Below are 26386 nucleotides of genomic sequence, written 5' to 3' on the forward strand. Positions count from 1 at the left end.
AAAAGACAGCAGAAAAAGAAATCAGCCAAGATAACCCAAGACACTCATCCAGGCACCTTTCCAAGTCTCATAGATGGTCAGAATTGAGGATTGTTGCTCAGATTTTAGTTGTACTGTTTTTGTGCTTTCTATTGTCTTTGTTATTCATTCATTGTTTTATTGTTTGTTGTTGTACATATGATTTTTGGAGTTCCATTAGACTGCTATATTTTCATGAAGACTGAGTGATTCTGATGAGGCACGATCTAAAATGCCACCCCAAATCCACCGGCATTAGCTCACTTCAATTAATGAGGCCAACTGGTATGGAAAATTGGATGGATGCGATTTTGATGAGGTTCGTTGAGTTTTCTAAAATGCATAATTTCGCCCACTTTCAAAACAGACCTTTTGAATGCTGTCTTTAAAGTGGAAAGCATGTCGTATCGAAGAGTTTAAAGGTCTCAGCACAAGGTTGATGGACGGCTGGGACTTCATTTGTGGGTGTTAATGAGGTTGTGCCAGGAGTCAGAAATGGAGTGAGACCATATGTTAGCATCACAGGTCCAAGGCCACCGACCGGCAAAGCGGGGCAGACTTTGCGTGGTCCCTTTATCTGTCTGGCCAGCTGGCTCTGATTTGGGCAGAGGTGGTACCCGTGATACTGGTGACGGATGTGCATTGAGTGGAGGTTTTTACGCTCGGGCGATGAGTTCTCAAAGCAAACTTGTCTGGGCTTCCACTTGTGCGCAATGTCTTGCGGTTCCTGTGTGCTCGGAGAGCAGAAGCTAATCGAGTGCTGACGTTTGAGCTGCACAAGGCCAAGTGGATGCGACCCTTGCAAAGGCCTATGGGGGTGACTTGCTAACTGACTGCTGGGCAAAACGTGCGAGGATGCAGCGTAGGCCCACTCTCAAAGCCTCTGACAGTGTTTTCATGCAAACTACTAGTACATCGATATGCAGGGCGTTGACAAAGTCCCTTTACACCCCCACCCCCCAACCCCCCAAAATCAAAAGCAATCAATGAAATATGAAATGAAAATCAGACACCGGCTATGAACGTTTTGAACCCCCTGCATCCGTTTTCTTTTAAGTACCCTGCTGATGGAAGAGGTTCTGTTAAATAAACCATAAACCAAATTGGATACACAGATTCAGCAACATTACAGGATTACACATGGATGACCGCGGTCACAGTCATCAATTTGTACATGGACATCATGGTGAGGGGTCGGGGCTAACTGATTTTAAAGAAATCAGGTCAAAGTGACCCCAACTCCAACCCCCGCCCCCACCAACCCTTCCCCTGCCTGTCACTATACATCACCATCATGGATAGATGTCATAGCATTATGTAATAAAGAGTAAATAAATCTTTCTCAGACCAACTAATTTGAATTGTTTAATTTCTTGCAGCAGTGTAAACGGTTTGTAGAATGTAAATAAAAACACTATTAGATTTTTTTTTCCCATTCATTTTTTTGTGTTTTCAACCATTATGATGACTATTAAGGTAAAACCCAGGTACTGAATAAGTCTCAGAAAGTCACCGAATTTTTTGGGGTTAGGTTAAAAATTCAATTTATCATGAGCTCAAGTCTACGGTCCACAGCTGGAGACTTATGACCATGCAGGGTTGTGTCAGAATAAATATTGAATGGCAGAAATGGGTAGAAGCTACTCTGTAGTTATTTTTTCTAGCGAGGTAAACTTACGTTCTGCAGGCTGTTCAAGTCACACTGGGGGGTGGATGCCGATTGCTGTTTCGGGGTTGAACAAGAAGCCGGCGTGCATGTAAATACAACACGAGCTGGTTTGGACTCAGCGGGGCGTCCTTGTCAACCCGAGGGTGTCTCATCAAGTGTTTTTCATTTTTCTTTTCTTTTCTTTTTTAAATTCCGCAGCCCTCAACCGTGCTCTCATCTTTCTCCTGCTGCTCTCTGATGCAAGTGGTAATGAAGGGAATAGAAATAACTCATCCCCTCTCCATCAAATTGCCCCGACCGCCCCTCCCCAAACACACACACACACAATTTTATGGTGCCACTTAATGTGCCTTCAGTTCGCTTTCCTGTCCTTCCTATTTCCTCTTTAGCCCTTTTGATGGGGGCTGTTGACGTGAAACCATTTTTTAAAGGACATTGAGGTTTGCAAGCACTAAAACGGAGACATTTGTGTTTCAAAAGAAGCATTTTGAAAGGAAGCGTTTTGTTGATGCAATAAAAATTCAGCTCGATTGGTCACACTTTTCCATAAAAAGAAATTTTAAGAACCACACATCCTGATTTTTTTTTTCTGGCAGAAATGTTAAAAAAACAGAAATGTACCGTGTCGGCACGTGCCTTGCTTTTAAGGTCTGTTTTGAATGGACACCACCAATTAATATTTGAAATCGTGCCTCAAAGGTATCATCTTAACTGAAATGTGGAATAAATTGTTGTTTTGGTCAGCGTTTCTTCAGAGCACGAAACATTTTGAACATGGGTTTCTACAATAAAAGTTAGGGGCCTAATGGTACAGAGGAAAAAATACCATTCAGTACGTGCCTTGGTTTGAAGGCTGGATTGTTTTGGTGTTTGCAGTGAAAATCAGAAGGAACAACATGCCGAACTGCGAGCAGTACATTCTCAAGTAAATAACATACTATTAAATGAAACACAACAATAACCACTCGTTAATAATGTAGCTTGAATCTTTTCATTTCATAGAAGTGCAACATTGATAATCTGTCTTTTTTCGGTAGCAAAACATCCTATGAGCACAAATTTAACTGGACATGTCACAGACGACAAAAACAAACAAATAAAGCGTTTGCTGCAGTGTAACTTGCTTTTCTGACATCCTTGCCTATAGGAGCTGCTTGTTTGTTTGTTTTAATCATTGATATCAGAATTTTGGAGCCTGAACAACATCAGTGTCAAGGCTGACGAATCATTTTAGTTATTGCTGAGGGCTGCAAAAAAGATGGATGGCTGTAGTTTGGACTTCGGAAACCCATGAGTTCAACCATTCAAATTTTTTGACCATTCCCCTCCAATAATCCGAATCGTTTCAAACCTAAATTGTTCAAACTCAAACGAGGTGCTGAAAGGAATCATTCATGCATGTGCCAACTAACGTAGTTCAAAAGACACTTTTGGTCAACAGCCAGGAGGACAGGGAGTAATTCTCATTGACTGACATTGCGAACCATTGGTCAGGCACGCACGCTGTAGCCTTTTAAGTCATTTTGAGCATGCCACCAAAGATGAATTTGGAGATTTCGCCCGTGGAATCTTTCATCGCAGCTTTCCACCATGTGCGCATCCCAGTCATAAAACGGCAATTGTACTCTTCATCCAACAGCGATGATAACACCTCCTCCTCTTCTCCTTCTTCTCTCACTAACCAACCCTGTGTTGTATGCTATGATTCTCCTTCACCAGTTGTTTCTTAGCAATTGTTCCTCGTTGCCAAAGGTGAAATGTGACACACGAAAGATGAGAGAAATGTTTTCACACGTAATATCCGTGTGTGTGTGTGGGGGTGGGGGGGGGGGGGCGGACATGGCGGATAAGCCGATAACATTTCTATTTTGGATTGGGAAGGGATTCGGGAGGTGGGGTGTAAATAAGCAAGTGGAAGCTGGTTCTCCGGTGGCAGAAGATGGAATGAAAGGGAGTCAGGCGTCCTGCCAACTTGTGGGATGTAAACTGAAAAGACCATGTGTGGGTGGTGGTGCTGTGTGTGCGTATTATTGAAGCATCAGTGCTTCAAAACCATTCCTGTGTGTGGCTCCAGTAGAACATCTGAAGTTAGTTGGTGAGATTTGTGAGCAAAATGTAACCCCATAGTAAATAACGTGCCAGCGTGTCTTCCAGGTTGCCATGTCCGTGTCTCACAAATTCCAAAATCATGCACGTTAGCTTGATTTAAGACGCTAGGAGGTCGAAGGGTGACGGGTTGTTTGTCTTTAAGTGCCTCGCGATTGGCTGGCTAATTCATGAATACAATGTATGTGCCAGCCAAGAGAAAACACCGTAGTCAGATTTACACCGAGTTCCCGGAATACAAATTAAATAGGATAATTAATCAGCATTATGTTTTTGAAAATCGTTGTCAGCCGCAGTTGGGAAATGATGTCATGAATACAGCAGAATGTGGCTTTGTGGAGTACGCCGAGTTTGCTAAACATGCAAGTGTAAGAATGGCAACAGTATCATGTTGTCAAGCATCAAAGGTCAGCGTGCAAATTCATTTTGGACAATTAATGCGCCTTTCAAAACACAAGCAGTTTGCCATCTGTCGCCAACTGGGCGGGCACTTACAGGCTGAGCAGCCGCACTCGCTGCCTGGCCCTGGGCGAACGGCTACCCGGCAAGTAGCTAGTTGCTAGCCCCTAGCTGATACGCTGGCATATGGCACCATGTTTAATTAGCATTTTTTTGAAATCTTATTCAGTTCGGGATTGAAGATGCTTTGGGGTTGGGTGTTAAACTGATGATGTCAAAAGTATACGCTGACAGTGTAATGCGGGACACCAACTTGAATGATGAGAACAGTGATTGGGGGTCAGCACATCATATAGCCATTAGCTGGTTAGATGAGCGGATCTGGCTGATCAGCAGCTTTTTGTTGCTGAATAATTACCAACTTGGTCGAGATTTGATAGCTGAAGCGGAAGTTAACCCCCTAAATTTTCTTTACAGTAATAAGTTTGAGATATCTAAGTTAAGCAGTAGTGATTGGTCGTTACTTGAGCACTGAGCAACTGTGAGATCATTTTCAGTTGACATATTCCACAGAGGCATTATTCATCAGAATTCCCCGTTAAGACTAGAAGGGCCACAGAGAAAATATTGCTATGAAAAAAATTTTGGGGTTGACTTCTCCTTTAATAAATTGGGCAGGAAGGGCTTATGCGCATCACATTTCCGCAAATTCACACACTCGCAATAGTGAAAATGGAGACGCCTGTCGGCGAGTAGATGTGATTCTTTCAATGTATTTTTTCAATACTTTTGCATACTTAAGTTAACAGCATTAGATCAAGAAGATAAAGATAAAGTTTTGACATCTTTAGTTTGGTTCCTCTTTAAAACAAGTAAACCGAGCGAGTCTAGAAAAAAAACACCAATGTCCTTTAACTAGTGTATTCATACCCTCGGAGCAGGCAGAATTATTGCATTTCTTATTTTCACATAATCTGACTCATAACAAGCAATAAAATACCTCATTAAGGAAACATGCATATTTAGATTTGAGATACAGTTATATGATCTCGATCCGATAATAGTGTCAGCAGTGTGGTTCTGCTGATTCGTTGCAAGGAAAATCATAAAACAAAAAAAATAAAAGCGTGACGGTGGACCAAAGTGTGAATGCACACACAAAACAAGTGACGCAGTAAGCTGCGGGCGATGTTTCCACCTGCTGAGATGACAGGCATGATTCCCTAACACGATCGCCGGCCCCATTCCGCAGTTTTTAAGTAAGCGAGGAAATGTTGTGAAAGTGCTCACCAGGGTTGTTCTTTTGTGGCTGGAATGTGTAGATTAAAAAGTCCAAGCCCCCACAAAAAAAAGTTTTTTTCATTTCTCTTCACCCGAATTCCCAGCTACGTTAATTTTTTCGTGACAAATGACACCTGCATCTGCTGCAAATCATTTTCTTACATCAGCAATGTGCAATCTCAGGATGGTATTGAAGAAAAGCCAGATTCCCTGCAGTGAAGGCACTGTTTGCTGTTTGGAAAAATGGATTGGTACAATAAAAAATAAAAACAAAAAGAACAAAAAAAAACTCCCCCACAAACTGTTTTGCATTTCATTTTCTATTTTGTTGCACATTTTGATGAGTTTGTTTTGCTGATATTTCATTTATTCAAATGTATTGTATAATTTACTGCTTGCAATTACATAGTTAGCATTGCACTCGTCTGTGTTGTTTGCTTTTCAAAAAAAAAAGTCCAGCTAGTGGCGCAGCCTCCTCAAAGGAAAACACTGAAACTATTATACAACAGATCTACATTATTTACAGGGGATAACCAGACCACAATAGTGAAAATCTGCTAACAATTGATGCCACTTATAACTGCACAAAATATGAATACATAAACAAACTAAATAAAATCAAAAACACAATTCAAAGAACTGGGAGAGATGGTTAAAAAAGTGCAAAGAAGAGTGGGAGTGGGAAAGAAAATATACATGACAAAGCAGTTTTTGTGAATACTGGGAAATAGGCACCCCCCAAAAATGTGAATATAGGAACACCAAGCAGTGAATATGCGGGTGAACAAATATCAAATAGTGAGTTTAATGCATATGTTCATTATTTATGAATATTTATTTCATTTGAAATTTTACTGGTGGCCGTACTTAGCACTGATTAGTTGCCTTTGTCAACAGTGTTTAGTACAAAAAAAAACAATTTACATGACTCTCATTAAAAATATAAATTTATTACTTTTATTGTACACAATTGGCATTTTTGAGATTTCGCACCCATTTTGGACGTTCCGTGCAACGTTTTGTGCAAGAAATAATGAGTGGCATCAAGGGGTTCTAAATTTATCATGATGTCTTTTACTTGTTTTGTGAAGAAAAGAGACTCTTTTGTACTGCTTGTTTTGTATGCTGTGCTCAGTGTGTTTGAATGAGAAATATCATCTAAAAAGATGAAGTTCAAATAAAAAAACATGCAGTGGAAGCAACAAAAAGAGAAATTAGAAGGCAGTGATGTTTTCTGTATCACACTAAGGTCGTTTTAGTTTGTGTGTGTATGTGTGTGTGTGTGTGTGTGCGTGTGTGTGTGTACCTCTTTGGAGCCCGACTTGGCCAGGTAAATGGCGCTGTGTTGGCACGCTTCATCTAAGCACAGGGGTAGGAGGTGGTCCTGGTAGCCGTCGCCATCTGCCAGAATAATGACAGAGTTATCAAGAAAAAAAAATGAAATCAACAACAAAGCAAAAAAAAAAAGTGGACTGATTGGCAAGAGCGCAAGCAGTGGTGAGGAGAATTTTAAGTTCATTTGAAACCCTGAACCCCAAACCTAAAAAATGTTAGGCAAACCTGCAAAATGAATGCCAGTCCAGATGCCACATGAAAAAAAAAGGGGCCGTTACATCTTTGGAAGTTGATGCAAGGAAAAGCAACTTATTGCAGCTTGTTTACAAATTAGTCAGGCCTCAACTCACTGAGGTACTTAGTAATGGAATATTTACAAAACGCTTTTTTGGCGTTCTAAAAATCTTGCAAATTTAAAACCAGCTTTGACTTCTACAGCAGGCTGTCGGGTCTGAAATGATGGAGATACATGATGTTGCTCTCTTTTTAATTTCCAAAGGAATCACTTACTGTGCGTAATCGTATTAGCTGTAAAGCTATGGAAGTTGATACTGGGAGGGGAAAAATATTTGCAAACTTGTTTGGCAACAAAAGAAATAAGGCAAATCTCAGAAGAGCAAAAAATGTATATACTGTATATATATCATTGTCATTGGGTGTCATTTGTGTTTTCTAAAGGGCAACAAATGATTTTCTTTCGAGGCTGTATCGCCGAATCCGACTGGAACCTGAAACAAGAGCATGGCAGAAAGGTGTATGGATGGATAGAGGCAAAGGTATTGTTAGGAAAGGAGGGGAAAAAATCACAATGAGGGAAAATGTTGTGTTACACAAGCTGACGTTCACCATCCTGTCTCCAGTGTTTACTGACGATCAACCCCCCCCCCCCCCCCACAAACTAATGCGCTCCCGCCTGCCCTTTCCTCCATGAATACCTTCTCTTATCCCTTTTGCTTTCATTCCTGCTATGCCCTTCTTTCACTCTCATCTGTCACTTTCGCTCCTTCCCCGCCTTCCTCCCGTGGAGGAGCCTCCTCTGGTGTGCGTCTCCGTCCATCTTTGCCACCCTTTGTACACCGCCTCCCTATTCCTCCCGAGTGCTTTTCATCTGACGTGCACCGTACAGCATAATTTATAACACACTTTTTTTTTGGACTCTTTGTTTGTTGATTTTTATTTTATGGTTGTTCGGTCTGTTTAATTTTTTTTTTCCTATGGGAACCTACACCCTAATATCAGTTCATCTTCATGTTTTATGGGAGTCAGCACACAGCTATTGTCACACACCATTTTAACTGCCTCTAGCTAGCGGCAAATAAAGTCCACACGATTCCAGTCCGCTTTTCCTGACATTTTTGTAGTCACAGCTGACAGTACGAGCCGGGTCGCAGAGAGCTTCCGCAACAGCAGAGTGCTCTCAACGTTTAAAAGTATCCAAGGCTTTAAATCGACCATGGAGCACAGTTAAGAGCAGCATCCCCTGGAGAAAATTTTGCACCGTAAGTGACAATACCAAGAACTGGACTTCCACTGACAGAGCTGCAGTAATTTCTGGCAAGCGCCAGAAATTGTACTTGTGACAACAATCTCCCATCTTTTTTATATGTCTGGGTTATGCAGTAGGCTACATGTTGCAAAAATACGTAAGTCAGTAAATGTGTTATGGGACGATAAAACCAAGGTTGAACTTTTTGGCCACAAGTGCCAGGGTATGTTTGGTGCAAAAGCAACGCTGCCAAGATACCAACAGTGAAGAATGGTGATGGCATAATTTCTCCCAAAATTAACTGAAGACAAAACGCTTGCGAAGTTGGCCGATGATTCAAAGTATTAGCAAGTGCGCAGCCATTCAGTCAATATTCCTGAGTCGAGCGGGCGTGTCATAGGCACCAAATAGGGAGGTACTTGTAGCAAATGTATGTCACAACAACGCCACACTCTGATTCGTCTCTCTCCTCTTTTAGCCCATTACAAACAATCGGCAAACTGTGAGGATGTCAAAATGAAACCAGGACACATGACCTATATTATTTTGAAAACATGAAATATTTCGATTGCATGGGACCTTGAAAGTATTGTCATGGCCCAGCCAGAGTCCAGACCAAAATCTTGTCAGTCATCTGTGGGGTAAGCTGAAGAGGATATAACAGGATATTTCCTCGCAATTTGACAGATGTGGAGTGTTTTCTACAAAGAAGAGTCGGAAAATATTGCCACTTCAAGATGTTGTGAAGTCTCGACGGGGGATGAAAGGTGGACAAGGGAGAGAAAAGGAGGGAGGAAGAGAGGTGTTGGAGGGGGACGGGGGAAATGAGGCGGATGGAGAGGAAGATGAGAGGTGGAGAGGTTGCGTGTAACACGAAATAATAAGATGAGTGGGAAGGGAGCAGCAGAGGGGCAGTTGCAGGTAACTAGGCTAGCCTGTTCACACGCCGGCTTACCTGAGCACACATACAGAGTTTAAATATCACATCAGAACACATTTGTGTCTCGCTGTATGAAAACTCTACATGTCTGTGGGAAGTCTGAGGTCACGCAGCAGTCTGCTTCCTCCCTGCATGGCCTTTTCGCTTCTAACACAGCCTCTGTCCCATCTGAAAAGCCTGGTTTCTTGCTCCTCGCATCCTTCCAACTCACCTATTCCATACCTGCCCCTCCTACTTCCTTTCTTCATCCTACCCACCTCAATTTATTGGGGATGATACACGTCTATATTCCTTGCCTTCATCCATACTTGCTTCCTTCAAAACCTCTTCCTCCCTAACCACTACCTTTATGTCTCATGACCTAACTACTCTCGTTTTTGTTGTATCCACCACTTTGCTGGCTGCACACTCTCAGTCCACCACCTCCCGACCTGTCTCCACACTGTCATTTTCTGTCCCAGCCATCTCGTGCACAAGATTTCTCTGGAACCGGACTACTTTCCTTTCCACCTCCCCTTCCTTCATACTGACCTCCTTTCTTACCGACCTCCTTCCTCTCCCTAATTCCCGTGTCATCACATGACTGCCCTCCTCCCCCTGACCAGCATCAAGGTCGGTGGACACGCTCGGCAATGGCAAAGCTACATCACTTAATGATGAATGAGCCACTGCCGCTGTGAAAAATGCAATAACCTCGACCACCAATCAAAAGGGCTCGTTGTGTTCCATGCTCAGGCTGCACGTCAATTAGGAACGGACATGCTTTGACACACACTATGAATGGATGTAATGCGGTTTTCAAGGAAAAATAGATATTCATTCTCAGGGTCAGTGAGATACTTGTCAGGGTCAAGCAGAAATCGAGGGAGGCAGCTCTCTCTCTCTGCCCCCCCCCCCCCCCCCCCGTCATTGGATTGTCAGATTAGAAGAATTGTGACCCTCGCAAGCCTCCATCCTCAGCTAAGAAGGGCCGTACTAAAAAAAATGCAATACAAATGTAAACGTGGCAACAGAGCTAATTCCGTAATTTACAGACAAGCCAAATCTCAAAGCATATTTCAATTAATTTTGTAGAATAGGTTTGTCTTTTCTTTCTTTCCACTATCCTGGTTGTCCTGGCTGTTTATTAATGACAAAGCACCAATGACAGTGACTGTCCGAGGTTCACCCAGTTAAGAGCACACAGCAGGCCACTTTTGCAGCAGAGCGGAGATTAAAGTGAGCCGGCGGAGATTTGTGGTGAATAAAATGTAAAGCCGGGGCGAACAATGACTCACACCGGCCAAGATTGTTTAAGGGGGATAAGACTTTCACAAAACAATGTGCGTGCAAGATGGTGTGTGTTATGTGTGTGTTGTGTAGATTAGCCCTGTCTGGCAATAGCGACGGTGGGAGAAAGTTACAGGATGAGCCTGCTTTAAATGCAGAGGAGGCTTAAGGGACTTAGCCAGGGAGCCTCTCGTACACCAACCAGGGCCCAGTTGAGTTCAATCGGGTCCTGTGCAAGATGCAGCTTTTTAGGTATTGAAGAAGTTTCTGTCCAATTGGCTTCCTGATAAGAGCTGCCCAATTGAGTTACATTTGGTGAGTCCAACAATTAAAACAGGATAATTATATGAATGAGTAAAGCCGTCTGGATCTGCTTTTACTATTGTGGAGTCATTAGGCAATATATTCTGACTAAGTAGTGTGGTAACACAAATCCCAAACAATGTGGAAATGATGCAGTCTTTACGTACTGACGATATTGTAAAATGTCCAGGATTATGGCAGAACCGATCAGCAATAAATGTCCAAATAAAGAAGAGTAATGAAGCTACAATGAGGAATACTGTAATAATGACAGAGCAGAGAATTGTCCAAGTGTCACTGAAAAAGGAGCTGCCCGTTTAAAAAGTTAATGGTAAGGGGAAAGAAGCTCCTGGAATGCCTGCTGGATCTAGTCTACGTAAGGTGAAAGTGAATACCAGAGGGAAGGAGTTGTTATTGCTGAATTCCACTTTACTTTATCGAAAGCCTGCATTCGTGTATGTTAACTTTTGAAGACAGAGTAAAAATATTTCAACCTCTCTGAATAAGTGGCATTGCATGAGAGAAGCCCCCAGCTCACAACTTAAACCACAGTTAAAAAGAACATGTGCGTGTGTTCTACTCACCAAAATCAGCAAAGGATGATTGTCCCACGTTGGGGAAGGGAGGGTCCTCAGGCAGAACAGTTCCTCGGCTGAAGTTGCCATCCTAACGACATGTGATACAGTAAAATTGGAAAAACGCGACATATAAAATATTTCATGCTCTATAAAGTACACAGTTATGGACACAAAAGACAATCCATTAGCCTGCATATACCTGCATAGCCTACATTACTTTTTTGTTTCAGTCGCACTTTGTTTAATTTTTTAAGCATTCTCACATGTCACACAAGTGTAAAAAGGTAACACACACGTGTGCAGGCATACAGCAGCGTGTTAACTAATAGAAGATCAGATTTTAGCTCATGTGATTGACTGGTGATGGCTGTTGATTGGTAAATGTCATCATTAAAACAGTGTGTGAGTGTGTGTGTGTCAGATGAAAGGATAACACGTCTTCTTTTTAGTCCCCCTTCTGTTCACATTACTCGAAACCACATGCACTCAGACACACTATAGAGAAACCCTCTGATATCAATTCACCTCATCCGTGCAAAATGTCGCGGCTGACAACATGAGTTCAAAGTGAGGGCTGCAGAGAACCTAAGTAACGTGACTGATTAACATTCAGCGGTTTTGCCATGTCAGCGGCACCGCTCGCCATTTTTGGACACTGAAAGCGGCTCAATAAGCACACAGCTTTGTCATTCGGCAAGTAGAGTGCCCCCGCATTATTGTAGCTGCCGTGGAGTTGACCTTTAACAAACACCTCTCCTCACAACAGCTTGTTGACCTCTGCCTCGTCCTTCTTAGCGCCTGATTTCTTTTAGAGAATGACAAAAAAAAAATACTACGGGGGTTGGGGGGGGTGATTTATGCAGCGAGAAGATGAGGAAAGCAACACGGCGGTATCTGCACTTTTGAGTTCATTTCATTGTGTGACCAAGCTCATCACCAAATGGATTTGCAAAACAAATCAGTTGTGCCACTTGGAATGAATGTCATTAATCTATTCAGCCCCCCCCGCCCCCGCAAAAATATAACTGATAAAAAAAAACCCAATATTTTTAAAGACCTGCTTTTATAATATGTAATTATTGTACAGTACATACTGTATTATATGCATATTGGATGTGGGTGTAGACTTGTGAATGAACTGCCTCCAACCTGTGGTTGAACAATTTTTCAAAATTAACTCATGAAGTTCTGTCTTGGACTGCTCCCTTGACACTCTGGAGGAGGTGGGCAACAGAAGGATGCTAACTAAGCTAAAAGCTATGATGGACAGTCCCTCCGACCCTCTCCAGCCCGCCCTGACAGCACTAGGTAACTCCTTCAGCCAGAGACTGTTACACCCGCGATGTAAGAACGACAGATACCGACGCTCGTTCCTACCGACTGCTGTCAGGCTGCTGAATAAAAATAACAATAATAATAATAATAATAATAATAATTAAATGATGTGATGTGCATGACGTGAAAAACAATTGTAAATAGCACTGCGATTTATCCATTTTGTATTTATATTGCACTTAATTGAACTGTGTTTGTTTTTTTCTTTCTTCTTTCTACCCACATTCTTGCTGCTGGAGGCTGTAAATTTCCCCACTGTGGCACAAATAAAGGATATCTTAAGTGAAACACGCCTGGACAAAACTGATGATACTACAAGTTGATTTTCCAAGATGTCCAAGCAAGCTGTGTCTTTTAATTAGCATCACATGAAAAAAGAACATTAATATTCTCCCTCCTTTGTCTTTGTCCCATGGGACAACGTTTCTAGCAGACAGGACATCTTCAAGGTGCTAAACAGGAAAAAAAATCCTTGGCGAGCATAAATGAAAGGTAGGGGGGTGCGTTTGGGGGACCTTAAGGTGGTTGAAAATTCTAAACACTCTCCGAGTTTATTTGCTCATTTTTCCTTTATTCTTGTCATTCCTAGCTTGTCACTATTTCGCTCTCCATCCCCCATCCGCGTGCATCCTGTTTTTTCTTGCCGGGCCTTCTCTCGCTGCGATAAGACACACTGCTGCTCGCCTAGTGCCTCAACCTGCTGAATTTCAAGCAGGGCCCCGTTCACAACACACACATACACACACACACACAGTCTCCACTGGCTCTGCACCGCCAGAATATTAACTAGTCCTGCAGCAGCAGCAGCAGCCAACAATCCAGCAGCCCACTGAAGCTTCACGGATCACAAATGAACAGAGGTGTGGGTGCTTCATGACTCATCGTCTCTGATCAGGAGGTTAACAACTTCGGGTCGTGGAGGAGTAAGGGGCCGTGGGTGTTGAAGAACTACACAGCATTTTTCTTGCTCCAGAAACATTCGGCAACACTAAATGCACAAACATTAGACTGCAAATCGGCAATAAGTAAAAGGGACCAAGCCTCATTTCAGTAAGGTTGACGGAAAAGAGAAGTAAAATAAGGAGGTGCATCCTTCCGAATGTTTGAGAGAACACAGGCTATCCACAAAGTAAACCAACCTAGAGTAATTCTCTTCTTGTTTATGGCTCACTAGTCAAACGTACTACACACAGGCTATTCACTGAAAATCTCACCGTTTGCAAATGATGCCATAAGACGCTGCCAAAGCCCTAACTAAACTGGGAAATACAGTACAGCCAAACATCTTGCTTATGAACAAAATGTACAGCGCGGGGTCCTCCTCCGTTGCTTAGCAATGCTTGTGATTGACTCGGTATATGGTTGTACTTCCAGAAGCACGGCGCACATGGTCTGAAAACGTGCGGTAAATGGAAACAAATCTTGCTGTCTGTGAAGGCTGAAATTGTCTCTGACTTTCGAAAGGGAGTCTCCCAGACAAAGTTCTGCTGAGATTACGAATTGGCAAAGTCGACGATTTGGACAATCATCCCTAATGGCAACAAAATCATGGCAGAATTCGAAGCCAATAGATTGAAAGATGATCGTAAACAGTTTTGGGGTGCGGCACATCCTTAACTGGAGAACGTCCTTTTCATTTGCTGACTGATGGTTTCAGAGATGAAGTAAGAATGCTTCAGCTGTTTGTTTCGTGTCGTACAAAATATTTTTTATATACACATATTTGTAATTGACATGTTTAATACATGTTAATGTTTTTACATCCATAACTGTTCATACTGTACTATAAAACCTAGTTAGCGGCCATTGTTTATGTTACAATGAACTACCGTGAAACAATACATCTTTATTCATATAGCGCTGATGTACAGATACGTGATGTCCCTCGAGGTACGTTGTAACAAGGTTGGACTGTAATCAGATCATTTGTGAGGCATTTACTTACTAGGGTAGTAGCTAGTGCGAGCCAGCGGATGACAGCAGATAGCCCAGTTTATTCAAAACTGATCCGTAGGAATGGCAACTGTGTCAGGCTGTCAGCACCCAAGTGTGCATAGTCATTTATGTCAATAAATGCTAGCGCTAAACTCTGGCAACAGGCGCCGTACAATACAGTGTCAGCATAGTTGTGTTTTTGTTTGTTTGTTTGTTTTTTCTTTTCTTGTTGGAAGGGAATTTTGAACATACCTTGCTGATCCAAGTCTCAAACTTTGGCCCTTCTGTTGTCAGGAACAAATCTGAAAGGCGAAAAGGCGATTGGTTAAATCAGGCAAATTATATTTGATCTACAAGCAGTGATTACAATGTAGCAGCTTATCAGCGACATTGAGGCAATTGCACGCTGCGTATTTTCCCCTCTTTAACACAAACTTTTTTACACATTTTTTGCCCCTTTAAGTAACTCCTGACTGTAAAAGAGGCGACAGTAGGGGAATATTTGGAATAATTGCGGCAATTATCTTTAGGATGAGTTTTAAGACATTCAGGGAGCTCTGTATCGCAGGACATTACAAAAAAAAAAATCACTGTCATGTATTCCAATTCCAATGAAGCTACAACATTGTGTGTAATGTCAATAAAAAGAGTATATTCACAGTTCTGAGGCACGGCATCAGAATGGTACCGCCTCTGCCTCAATTTGAGTCGGAAGCCCTGCATATCTCAATGCTTTCTGGAGAGCCGCATCAGGGCATGTTTGGTGGTAAAATGGGCAATTGGGCAGCGGAACCATCCTGGCCCAGCAATGGCTAATTGGACATGAATTATTTATTAGCATTGATCTGCCTGCATTCTCCATGTGATGCTCTAGCCTGTAACTGTACACGTGAAAGGCGCAGTGAAGGTGAGAACAAGACCGGCCGCAAAAGATAACAAGGGGAGTGAATGATGCTGGTAATGACAAGTGGCTTTTTTTTTTTAATAATACCGATTCAATTCAAATCCGTAAAGAGGAAATTCAACTTGTAAAATGCTGTCCAGTATAGTTTGCATTGCACACCACTTAACCAAGAGTCATTATTCACACATGCAGGCTTGCAAGGAAAGATGTCAGAGTGAAATGGGAACATTTCTTTATGTTACTTTTTTATGCCAAGTTATGAAAGTGGTATTTTATATATCTAAGTCAATGTGTTCATTTCAGTACATGAGTTGAATCTGTAATTGTACTATTTTATCTCTTTATTTATTTATTTTTACAAAATGAGATGCACTTCTAATTAAAATGACAGACTGGGGGTGGAGGGCAACTCTATGATTTGAGGAAGCAAAGCGTTGATGAGTTTCACCTTAATCAGCCAATCAGGCCTCTTAGGCAGGATCCAGCCGTGATTGGTTGATTAGTTTTTGTGGAGAGAGCGGATCATTCGGTAAACATTCCTCAATCTCCCTGCGGGGCATCATCTTGGCAAGTTTTATCTGTCGAAAACTTTTGCCACGACTTCTTTGACTAAAATATCAATCATTTCGACACTTTTGCGGTCTTCAGGCTTGCCATCGCCAAGCAGGGTGCACAAAGATTTCTCCTCTACTTACACTGTGAGTTGAAATGTGTAGGCACATCTGGGGGGGAGGGGGGGGGGGCTCGGTTGTATTGGCTCACTCAAAAAAACTTTTCATTCGTGTTTTATCTAAAACCTCTCTGCAAAGCCATTCTGAACACGTACTTGCAGACACTCCCAGAATGGCTTTCCCGTTTAAGGAAAAGATGGGGAGTGTTAATCCATTTGATGAACTCAAAAAAGGATTTATTTTCACAAATGATCCTCCTCCATCCCAGCGTTTGTCTCTTTCACCTACTTATATCCAATGTCAGCCTTGGAAAGCGTCGTTAGCGAACCATATAAACCCGTCTGCCGCCACCATCGCTCACTTTTAACACAGCTTTTACGGTTTCCTCCTGATGTTTACTTTCATTCCAGAGACTCATCTGAGTTAACGTCGTTCTACGGAGGCATAAATAAAAATGATTTGCCCAAAGCAGAGGGACGTGCTCGTTACAAAGACGTTCCCCACCCCGCCGAGAGCGATCCCTACTTAGACCGACTTAGGTTCCATTACTTGCACAGCTTTTGTGTTGGGATACATTCGGTTTTTGTACTGGTGCTTTTCAAGTATTCCTCAGTGACGTCTCAGCCTGTCTAATGGATTACAGAGAATCCCCGCTCTTCAGAGGATTGGGACAGTGCAAATGGTACTTGATGACCCCTCAAAAATGTGTAAAATTAGTTCAAACAATCAACACACCACAAAAAAAACATAATTTCTAATTTATGGAGGAATTATTGTGTTCTCCTTGTTGTGTTATTTATATAAATTGTCAGTTTAGTTAACTTCTACATTTGAGAATACATTTATAGCTTTTTCTTTTCCGTTGGACTGGGTATTTTGTTACGCACCGCGTCATAAATCTGCTTTGAGTTGACAAGTAAACTGCAGCCAGAATTGTAGGCCACAGCTGATGTGAGCACAGCCGAGCATTAGTGGCCCCGGCGAGCGAGCGAGCGGTGCTGTCACACGCCGACACTCAGGGAAAGTCGCATACATACTGGAGTTTAAAAATGTGTTTGTGTGGGATGGCAGGCACTACTTGCGTAACGGGAGCGACAGGGATTCTTCGCGCTAAGTGGTATGTCGTGTCGCAGGGCAATTACAGGCGAGCTTCGGTGCGAAAGGCTGAAGCTAAAAGACGCACAAAAGGGAGTCACGCGGGAAGAGACAGCAGATGCAACACAACCCTTGTCCTTTGGAGATAGAATGGCCTCGCAGAACAATCACAACAAAGCGGGGGAAATCTCTTAACTACAAAAAGAGGCCATCTACAATTGCTTAATTATTTGAGCTTTCGGATGCATTTCCCTGGTCTCGTGAAACTTGAAAAGATAAAACTGTCCCACCAACCCAAATCAGTGCGTGCGGCAATGTTTCTGCACACATCAAGCCTCTACGCCACACGGCTGCGTTACCCGCATGAATGAACTGTCGCGATTGTCCTACTTGACTATCATGGTTGCGATCGTCAAAGACATCTTGACGGACGTGATTACATTTTTAGCATGTTTATGCTTAAAATGGGGCGGCCCGGTAGTCCAGTGGTTAGCACGTCGGCTTCACAGTGCAGAGGTTCCGGGTTCGATTCCAGCTCCGGCCTCCCTGTGTGGAGTTTGCATGTTCTCCCCGGGCCTGCGTGGGTTTTCTCCGGGTGCTCCGGTTTCCTCCCACATTCCAAAAACATGCGTGGCAGGCTGATTGAACACTCGAAATTGTCCCTAGGTGTGAGTGTGAGCGTGGATGGTTGTTCGTCTCTGTGTGCCCTGTGATTGGCTGGCAACCGATTCAGGGTGTCCCCCGCCTACTGCACGAAGACAGCTGGGATAGGCTCCAGCACCCCCCGCGACCCTAGTGAGGATCAAGCGGCTCGGAAGATGAATGAATATGCTTAAAATAACGTAATTTTAAAGTCTTTCATTTTGCTCGAGTTTCAAATGTGCAATACAAGTGTTATGCAAATACAGGATATGATGTTTCTAATGCTGCGCAATTTGTGTGCACTCTCACTGATCATTACCAACTTCAAAATAAACCTTACCCAACCTCTATAGAGGAAGACACCAGAAAGGAGACATTGTTGCAACACAGCAATTCTCTCAGTCCGTCCACAGCCTCACTCTCAGGTTAAAGTCTATATCAATCTCTGCTCAACTAGCCACTAAAGTATGCAACGCATTAAGCAAGAAAATCACTCTGTCAACATTGCCATCCATTCTGCATCCATGTGATAGCGGGTTGTCATTTGTCTGCAGTGAGCTGATAGAAAAATGCCGCTCCAAAGGCCGGTGTGTTCCAAATATTACGAGAGCTGAAAAGGTGGCACGTGGTGAGGTAATTCAAGTTGATACGGAGGTTCTGACTTCTCAGGGGCCAGAGGACAGGCAAGAAATCATGGCAGATGAGCGCTCCCTGAGTTATTCATAGCCTCTCCATCAGATTTGTTAAGGGGATTGGAAGCAATTTAAGGGGCCGCCTTTGACTGTTTGACTCAGGTGGCATTATGTCTCTGTATTCCATTTTGCCCGCGCAAGAGCACTGAGGGTGGATAAAGACCAGGCTTGCTATTTAGCCCATGTCTTAACAGATACGGCGGAGCTGGACAGATGGAAAGCCTCGGTGGCGAAAGAGGACTCAAGATAGCCAAAACTAGCATGCTTCTTTTGACTTGGTATCAACTTTTTGGTTGTGTTAAGCACACACATATAGCTTGGAGGCCAGGAGAGTCAACTAGCATTGAGGCTATAGATCAAGGCATGGAATGACTTATCCCGGGATGAGTCACGCATGCGCAGAGAAAAAACCCCTACTGGGTAAGCATGTTATGTGAAAAATATGTCAAGCAGACAAAGTACTGAATGTGAGGGAGTGCATTTCCACATCACTACTCAGGCAAAAACATTTCCATGCAATAACGGTTGACGTTCTAAACGCGGTCGTCTGATTAAAATTGTGTTTGCGGAATAAGAATTAAGCCGATGGATCCATCTATTTTCATCAATGTCAGGGCGCTGCCATTTTGTCCTTTACCACCCTCTCCTGTCGAATGAAATTGACTTCAAATCGCCCCCGGGCTCACATTGCGAGCATCACGTGACTAAACCCAGAAAAGAGGTGAGCCGCGATTCTTATTCCATTGACGTAATATTAACCAGAACACCGTGATAAGACTTCTGGTGGGGAGAGAGAATATACCCTTGCAAGGATTTTTTTTTTGCTTTGAGCTCCTCCTTGAATATTATGTAGATATCCTTAATTAAATGTATAGCCGTAAGGAAATAAGAAAAAAAAAACCTGCAGACACCAGTGGGCTAATGTGGAGGATATAGGAATGGTGAAATGGGTCAGCCCGTGCCAACTAAACACTGCGGTACTATTACTTGCATTTTTTTTTTTTTAACATCATATTGTTAACGTGTCACCAGCCGGAGATGCTAGCATGCACTTCGGTCATTGTTTCTCAACTCAACTCAACTGTATTTATAGAGCACTTTCAAACAGCTCACACAAACGCAGTTTCATGTGTTACGCAGTGTAAACACAAAAGCAAAATTGCATGTGGGTCAGTTATAAATTACACGGCCAAAGTTGGTCAAATAAAATCAGAACACGCCGACAATCATCAAGTTGGATTTGGGTAATTGAACCTGGATTGAAAATCCAGGCCAAAACATCATTTTATTGGAACTGAACATGTCAAGTGTGACCACAATAAATATTCATTCATTCATTCATTCATTCATTCATTCATTCATCTTCCGAGCCGCTTGATCCTCACTAGGGTCGCGGGGGGTGCTGGAGCCTATCCCAGCCGTCTTCGGGCAGTAGGCGGGGGACACCCTGAATCGGTTGCCAGCCAATCGCAGGACACACAGAAACGAACAACCATTCGCACTCACGCTCACACCTCGGGACAATTTAGAGTGTTCAATCAGCCTGCCACGCATATTTTTTGGAATGTGGGAGGAAACCGGAGCACCCGGAGAAAACCCACGCAGGCCCGGGGAGAACATGCAAACTCCACACAGGGAGGCCGGAGGTGGAATCGAACCCGGTACCTCTGCAATGTGAAGCCGACGCGCTAACCACTGGACTACCGGGCCGCCGACCACAATAAATAAATAAATAACTTTAAAAAATCAGGCAAAAGGTGTATCTCACTAAAGGTGTTCAATGTGATTGTCGTGAGAAACTCAAAATTATATATATATATATTTTTCCAGGTCCAGCAGAAATTGCTCCTGCCTGAATTTGTCTATGCAATGACACAGACTGACATGCTTTGGATTGTTTGCCCCGAGCCAAAGTTTGCGCTCTATCGAGAGTCACGGCTGAATTTGCGTAAAGGCGCTTGTTTTAAATCTCACTTTTTATATCGTGCGGTGGTACCAAATATGTACGCGGTCCTGGCAGGCAAGACAATCCAAACAGACAAAAATGTAACTTGATTACAGAGCCTCCGTCCTAACCTCCTTTTCATAAGCTGCCTTCCGAAGGACAATTAATTCATTGCATCGTGTGTGTGTGTGTGAGTGTGTGTATGTGCGCGGGCGCCTATAAGGGTGTGCAACAATCTATACATAAATATAATTAACATGTGCCACAACAACGACAACAAACCCGCACGCACAGCAGTTATAACACAAACACAAGTGCTAGAAAGACATAACAGTGTGGGAGGTAAGACGCACACAACGTGCGGAAATGTGGATAATTATTCTTTTCGCAACGCTAGCCCGAACACCCTCAAACACACACGCGCGCTAATGCACTAAAAATGAGCAGTCACTTCATTCTGCCAAGCTTGTGCTTTCAAAGGTTCCAATTAGCAGCTTATCACAAGTGCTGCCGAGCTTCTAAGGAAGCGGTAGGATTTTAGTTAGGGTTCAGCACCGATTCACAAGCAAAAGTCAGCTCGGCTCTTATGTGATAGTCTGGGCAGGCATCAGGACTTAATTGGGCGACATGGTGAGACCACTTCAAACGCTCAATTTACCGTCCATGTCGTGGACTACACCTTGCGGGATCACGTTTTGGATGATTTGCGACAGCTTCTTAAAGTAAACGGCCACAGACCGAAAATATACGGTAGTTCCAACAAGGATGTAAAAAAAATTGATGTAAAGGCCTGATGGATTCACTCCACTAATTCTGTGGCTTGGGCGGCCCGGTAGTCCAGTGGTTAGCACGTCGGCTTCACAGTGCAGAGGTACCGGGTTCGATTCCAGCTCCGGCCTCCCTGTGTGGAGTTTGCATGTTCTCCCCGGGCCTGCGTGGGTTTTCTCCGGGTGCTCCGGTTTCCTCCCACATTCCAAAAATATGCATGGCAGGCTGATTGAACACTCTAAATTGTCCCTGGGTGTGAGTATGAGCGTGGATGGTTGTTCGTCTCTGTGTGCCCTGCGATTGGCTGGCAACCGATTCAGGGTGTGCCCCGCCTACTGCCCGGAGACGGCTGGGATGGGCTCCAGCACCCCCCGCGACCCTAGTGAGGATCAAGCGGTACGGAAGATGAATGAATGAATGAATGAATTCTGTGGCTTGGTCAAGTGCAAAAACAATCTGCCCTTCTTATTCCTTTGTCATGTGGAACCAGAGGCGGCGGAAGAGGAGAGCAGAAATCAACCACTTTTGATTATTTGGAGGTCTTTTGGTCGCCTTTTTGGGAAGTATCCCTTGAACGCAAGTTGTTCCACTGCCTCTGTGTACAAGTGAGGTAAAGGAGACCTCTGCAAAATATTTGAGACATGGCAGCACATACATTGGGCAAGCGACTACGCTCATGTTATCCGTTCTTGAAATGGAATTACATTTGCGAGGTGCTGTTTTCGAAAAATGCTCACCAGAAAGTCGCTAATCAATCGCTAAATTAGGGAAAACAGCCTGTGCCACTGTAAACTAGCTCCCATCTGTTCACAGCCATGTTGCCCTTTCAATAAAAGGAGTGACAATTAGGTACATTATGTATGATTGTCATTGAGATTATAAATGCCTCCCCCACCCCAAAGGAAAAAAAAAATCATGCCTGTCATGTCAATGTTCGAGAACCCCTGGGTGGTAGGCAGGTTAACACGGGCAGGGTTACATATGACACTGAACTCTCACTAACACGCGATTCGCCATTCACGGCGAAGCTCTTTCACAGATATTTTTTTTGTGCGTTTAAAAAAAATAAAATAAACAGTGCATTGTGTTCTGTTTCCTGACTGGCTTGACGACCAATGCCAACAGTCACTGGGCCTCGTCTCTGAACAGCATGCCAAATTTATGTTTGCAACAAAGAAAAACGCTGACGGCAACTGTCGTGATTCTAAGCAGAGACATTAAAATAATGTCCTTTTCTACATGATGGTAAAATGACAACATATGTTATTTGCTCAAGACTCCCTTTATTTAGGTTATTGTGGCCCCAAGAAAGGCTGTTGAACATTGGTCGACTCATCAAGTCTTTCTAAACTAGGAAGAAAACCTCAAGGAGCAGTTATACAGACGGCGTCACGGGTTTCGCCTATCTCGGGTTCTTTTTGGAACGTAACTCATGCGAAAAACAGGGGGTTCACTGCACCTGTACTGTACCTGCCTTGCAGCCGTAGCAAGAGAAAAACAGAAGCAAGCAGTGCAAACCAAAACTGACAGTCGGCACTGTGACTGCCGCATTAGCGCCTGCCGTTTCCCCCGCACTTTTGCATGTGTGCAGTCGCCTCACTCTTTGCCACCGCAGCTCTTACCCGTTGGAAGCATTCGGGTTTATGCAAAAAGAAGGGGACTTTGATGCCGACAGTCGGAGAATAGAGGGGTTTGACAAGAACAGGTTTATGCTTTCGGGATCTGTATCGCCCATGACTTGGTTATCTGTTCATGCCTAAATCTGATTTTCTTGACTAGCTGTGACTTTGTGTTGCTCTGAAAACAAACAAAAAAATAAAATAAAAATAAAACAGCAAATTGGAAGCCAAAAGCATTGCTTAGGCTGGATTTACACAGTAAGGTTCAATTAAGATCTTTTTTTTTTTTTTTAATTTCCGAGAATAAAAATCAACTATTGTGTTCTGATGACAGTTTTATGCTGCTGATTCAGATATTGATCATCCATGACTGATATCTTCTAATAACAAATCCAGTAAGGAACAATTACAATTGACAATTGATGAATATGTTGATTTTTTTTTTCCCCAATAAATTGATGAATCGGATTGAACAAAAAAGGTTTAATTTCCATTGTATTTTTGTCCCACCTCCCGAAAGACATGCCATCGAGGTCTTGGCGGCAGCATGTGACGATCAGGCGCCGTTTGTCCAACGACATATGCTGATCACATACTTTTCCACGGAAATTGGCGGATCATGAAGTTCAACTTTAAAAATACCCAAAACTAGGCCATGAGAACACTTTGAGATGAATTTGTCATTGCATCTTCAGACTCTCCCTCTGAAAGTAAATGGTTTACAGATTATTGATTTGTGGGAAATAAGAGATTGTTTTTTTTACTGTATTCCTCCAGGGCGTAAATACAGCCATGGTGTACAAACACACTCTAGCCCTTTGAGGTTGCTCTGAAGACAGTTGCCTGATCTCCTTGCTCCATTACGGGGAAACAAATGTCACCTAGGCATGTTGCCTTTGTGTGTCTGAGCAAGGCTGACAGTAATGAGACCGCGCGACCGAAAGCGCCGAGATGGCGTATAGTTGTGCGATGCACGTCCTCGGTGCTCATCTGTCTGCATCGACTGGCTTCGTCTTTAAGCCTACCCCCTTGACCGCCGGGCCGAATCTTGGTGGGGGTCGGCGTCTGGCATTCTGGAGGAAATGTCACAGCCTGAAACTTTTCTCGTCTCACGACGGAGAGAGGAATGGGGATTTTAAGGCTGATCCAAACATACAGTACACGGTAAATTATACTCTTCACAATAAGTGAAGCTCACAAAATCTGTTTTGAATGTCTTAATTTTGGGAGCCATTTTGTAATTTAGCAGGTTAATCCTGGGCGCAAGGGTTTTATTAGACCATAAAAACAAATTGGTGATTTAATGTCCCTGTGTGGAGTTTGCATGTTCTCCCCGGGCCTGCGTGGGTTTTCTCCGGGTGCTCCGGTTTCCTCCCACATTCCAAAAACATGCATGGCAGGCTGATTGGATGCTCTAAATTGTCCCTAGGTGTGAGTGTGGGCGTGGATGGTTGTTCGTCTCTGTGTGCCCTGCGATTGGCTGGTTCAGGGTGTCCCCCGCCTACTGCCCGAAGACGGCTGGGATAGGCTCCAGCACCCCCCCGCGACCCTAGTGAGGATCAAGCGGTTTGGAAATTGGATGGATGGATGGTGATTTAATGACGGGCGGCATCCATCGGATATTTCTACATCTGAGTAATGTACTGAAAAAGAAATCGATAGAATCAATGGGAATTCAGATAAATTCTAATTTTACTGAATGCAGTCATTTAATAAGATAAGATAAGATATCCTTTATTTGTCCCACAATGGGGAAATTTACAGCCTCCAGCAGCAAGAATGTATGTAGAAAGAAGAAGAGAAAAAAAACCAACAACAAACATCTTTCAATTAAATACAACATGAACACAAATGGATAAATCGCAGTACTATTTACAATTTACCTTCACATCAATCAACTGTTTATTTTCCATGTATTTATTTTTTATTGTATGTATTATTTTTTGCATTTATTGTCTGGAAACATTTTCAGTAAAAAAAAACAAAACTTGTTTGATCATAAATAATCCTGAAGGAGGACTTGAAGGACTTATCCATATGAGGAAATGAGAAATTCAGTGGAAGCGAAGAAGGCAGCGAGTATGCCGACTGTACCACTGTAATTTGAGAACCACTGAAGAAGATAAACACTGACGTGAAATAAACGACATGCAGTTTACAGGTTTTTGTTGAGCGCAGATGGTGGGACACCATGTTTACACTTGTTCAGGTTTTGCGTCAGACATTGCAGTCAACATTTGACTGCGGGTTTCCTTTCCAGGAATTATGTCACTGAATTAAATTTGTCTCTCAATTTGTTGCCACTTCTCTGTGAAAGTCCTTGTTGATACTGCAGAGGAATAAATTCAATCTTTGGATAATTTATACATGTTTCCGATCTCTAGATGATAGCGATGCTCCTTTCAGTTGATTTCGCAATGGCCTTTTTTCATCATGGAAGATGTTGCTCTAGAGAACTTTGGATGAAGACGATACTTGCGAACTGATCCAACCGAGGCTTTTTACATCACATACCCGCCTGAAAGTTTTGTTAATGTTTGTGTTGAAGGATTGGGGGGTGTGGGGGGTTGGGCGAAAATAACATGATCAAAAAAGCTTTTCACGGAGAACACCGCTGCATGCGCTCCGTCTCTGCTCAATTTTTCAGACTTTTGTGTCGCACAGACCTGCCACTCTTTGTCACGCTCTCGACTCAACGATTCATTTTCGGGCCTTTGTGAAGCATACCACCATACCATTATCCCACTGCGCTTCTTTTTCAGTTTACCAGAGCGAGTGAACGAAAAGGTAGAGAAGCACCTCATAAGATGGTGGCCTGCAGTAGGTTGAAGATTTCATTTTGGTTGTGTCCTGGTAATATTTTTAAAAAGGGGCGACTGGATATATTGATACGTCTTTAGATGAGTGGACACACATTTTGCTGAAAACTTGCAGTTGCATGCAGTGCCATCCTCCACAGGAGGCGTGGACCTGTACAGGCTTGGCCCAATGATATGTGACCCTGTCCTTCTGCTGAGGGAAGCAGCAGACTGTGAAACAAGATTTTCAAAAACTTGGCCATGGCCCACAAAGCCGAGTTAGTTTGAGGTCAGCGGGGGCAGGGGAGAAACTTAAAAAAAAAATTGTATTAGCTTCAATCACGATTTTGCGCCAGCTGACAATGCCGTTGTCGAGTCTTTATTAATGCAGTGAAATACAACATCCATTTCCACCCACCCTAAAATGTCAGACTCAGATTGAGAGGAATAATAAAAAAAAAATTCTGAGACTTGGCCACCCCCCCCCCACTCCCTCCGACGTGATTCTATGTGTAACATTGTCTTTTCAGTGTGAAGGTGATGCATTTCCTGTTAAATAGCTTGGCTCTTTGATTTGTATACAGTATGCTGCTTGCAC

At 43.1% G+C, this 26386-nt stretch overlaps 1 protein-coding gene across 1 annotated transcript in view; it reads right to left on the reverse strand.

Moving 5' to 3' along the window:
• itfg1 (integrin alpha FG-GAP repeat containing 1) overlaps positions 1 to 26386 on the reverse strand; it is an 88180-nt gene that overhangs the window by 53698 nt on the left and 8096 nt on the right. The window contains exons 7-9 of the mRNA XM_052062521.1: positions 14907 to 14956; positions 11391 to 11472; positions 6780 to 6874 (exon numbers count right to left, since the gene is read on the reverse strand). Coding sequence (XP_051918481.1) covers positions 6780 to 6874; positions 11391 to 11472; positions 14907 to 14956 — 227 coding nt within the window. The remainder of the gene's footprint in view (positions 1 to 6779; positions 6875 to 11390; positions 11473 to 14906; positions 14957 to 26386) is intronic.

This window comes from Hippocampus zosterae, chromosome 4, assembly GCF_025434085.1.
Source record: "Hippocampus zosterae strain Florida chromosome 4, ASM2543408v3, whole genome shotgun sequence".
Classification (NCBI taxonomy): Eukaryota; Metazoa; Chordata; class Actinopteri; order Syngnathiformes; family Syngnathidae; genus Hippocampus; species Hippocampus zosterae.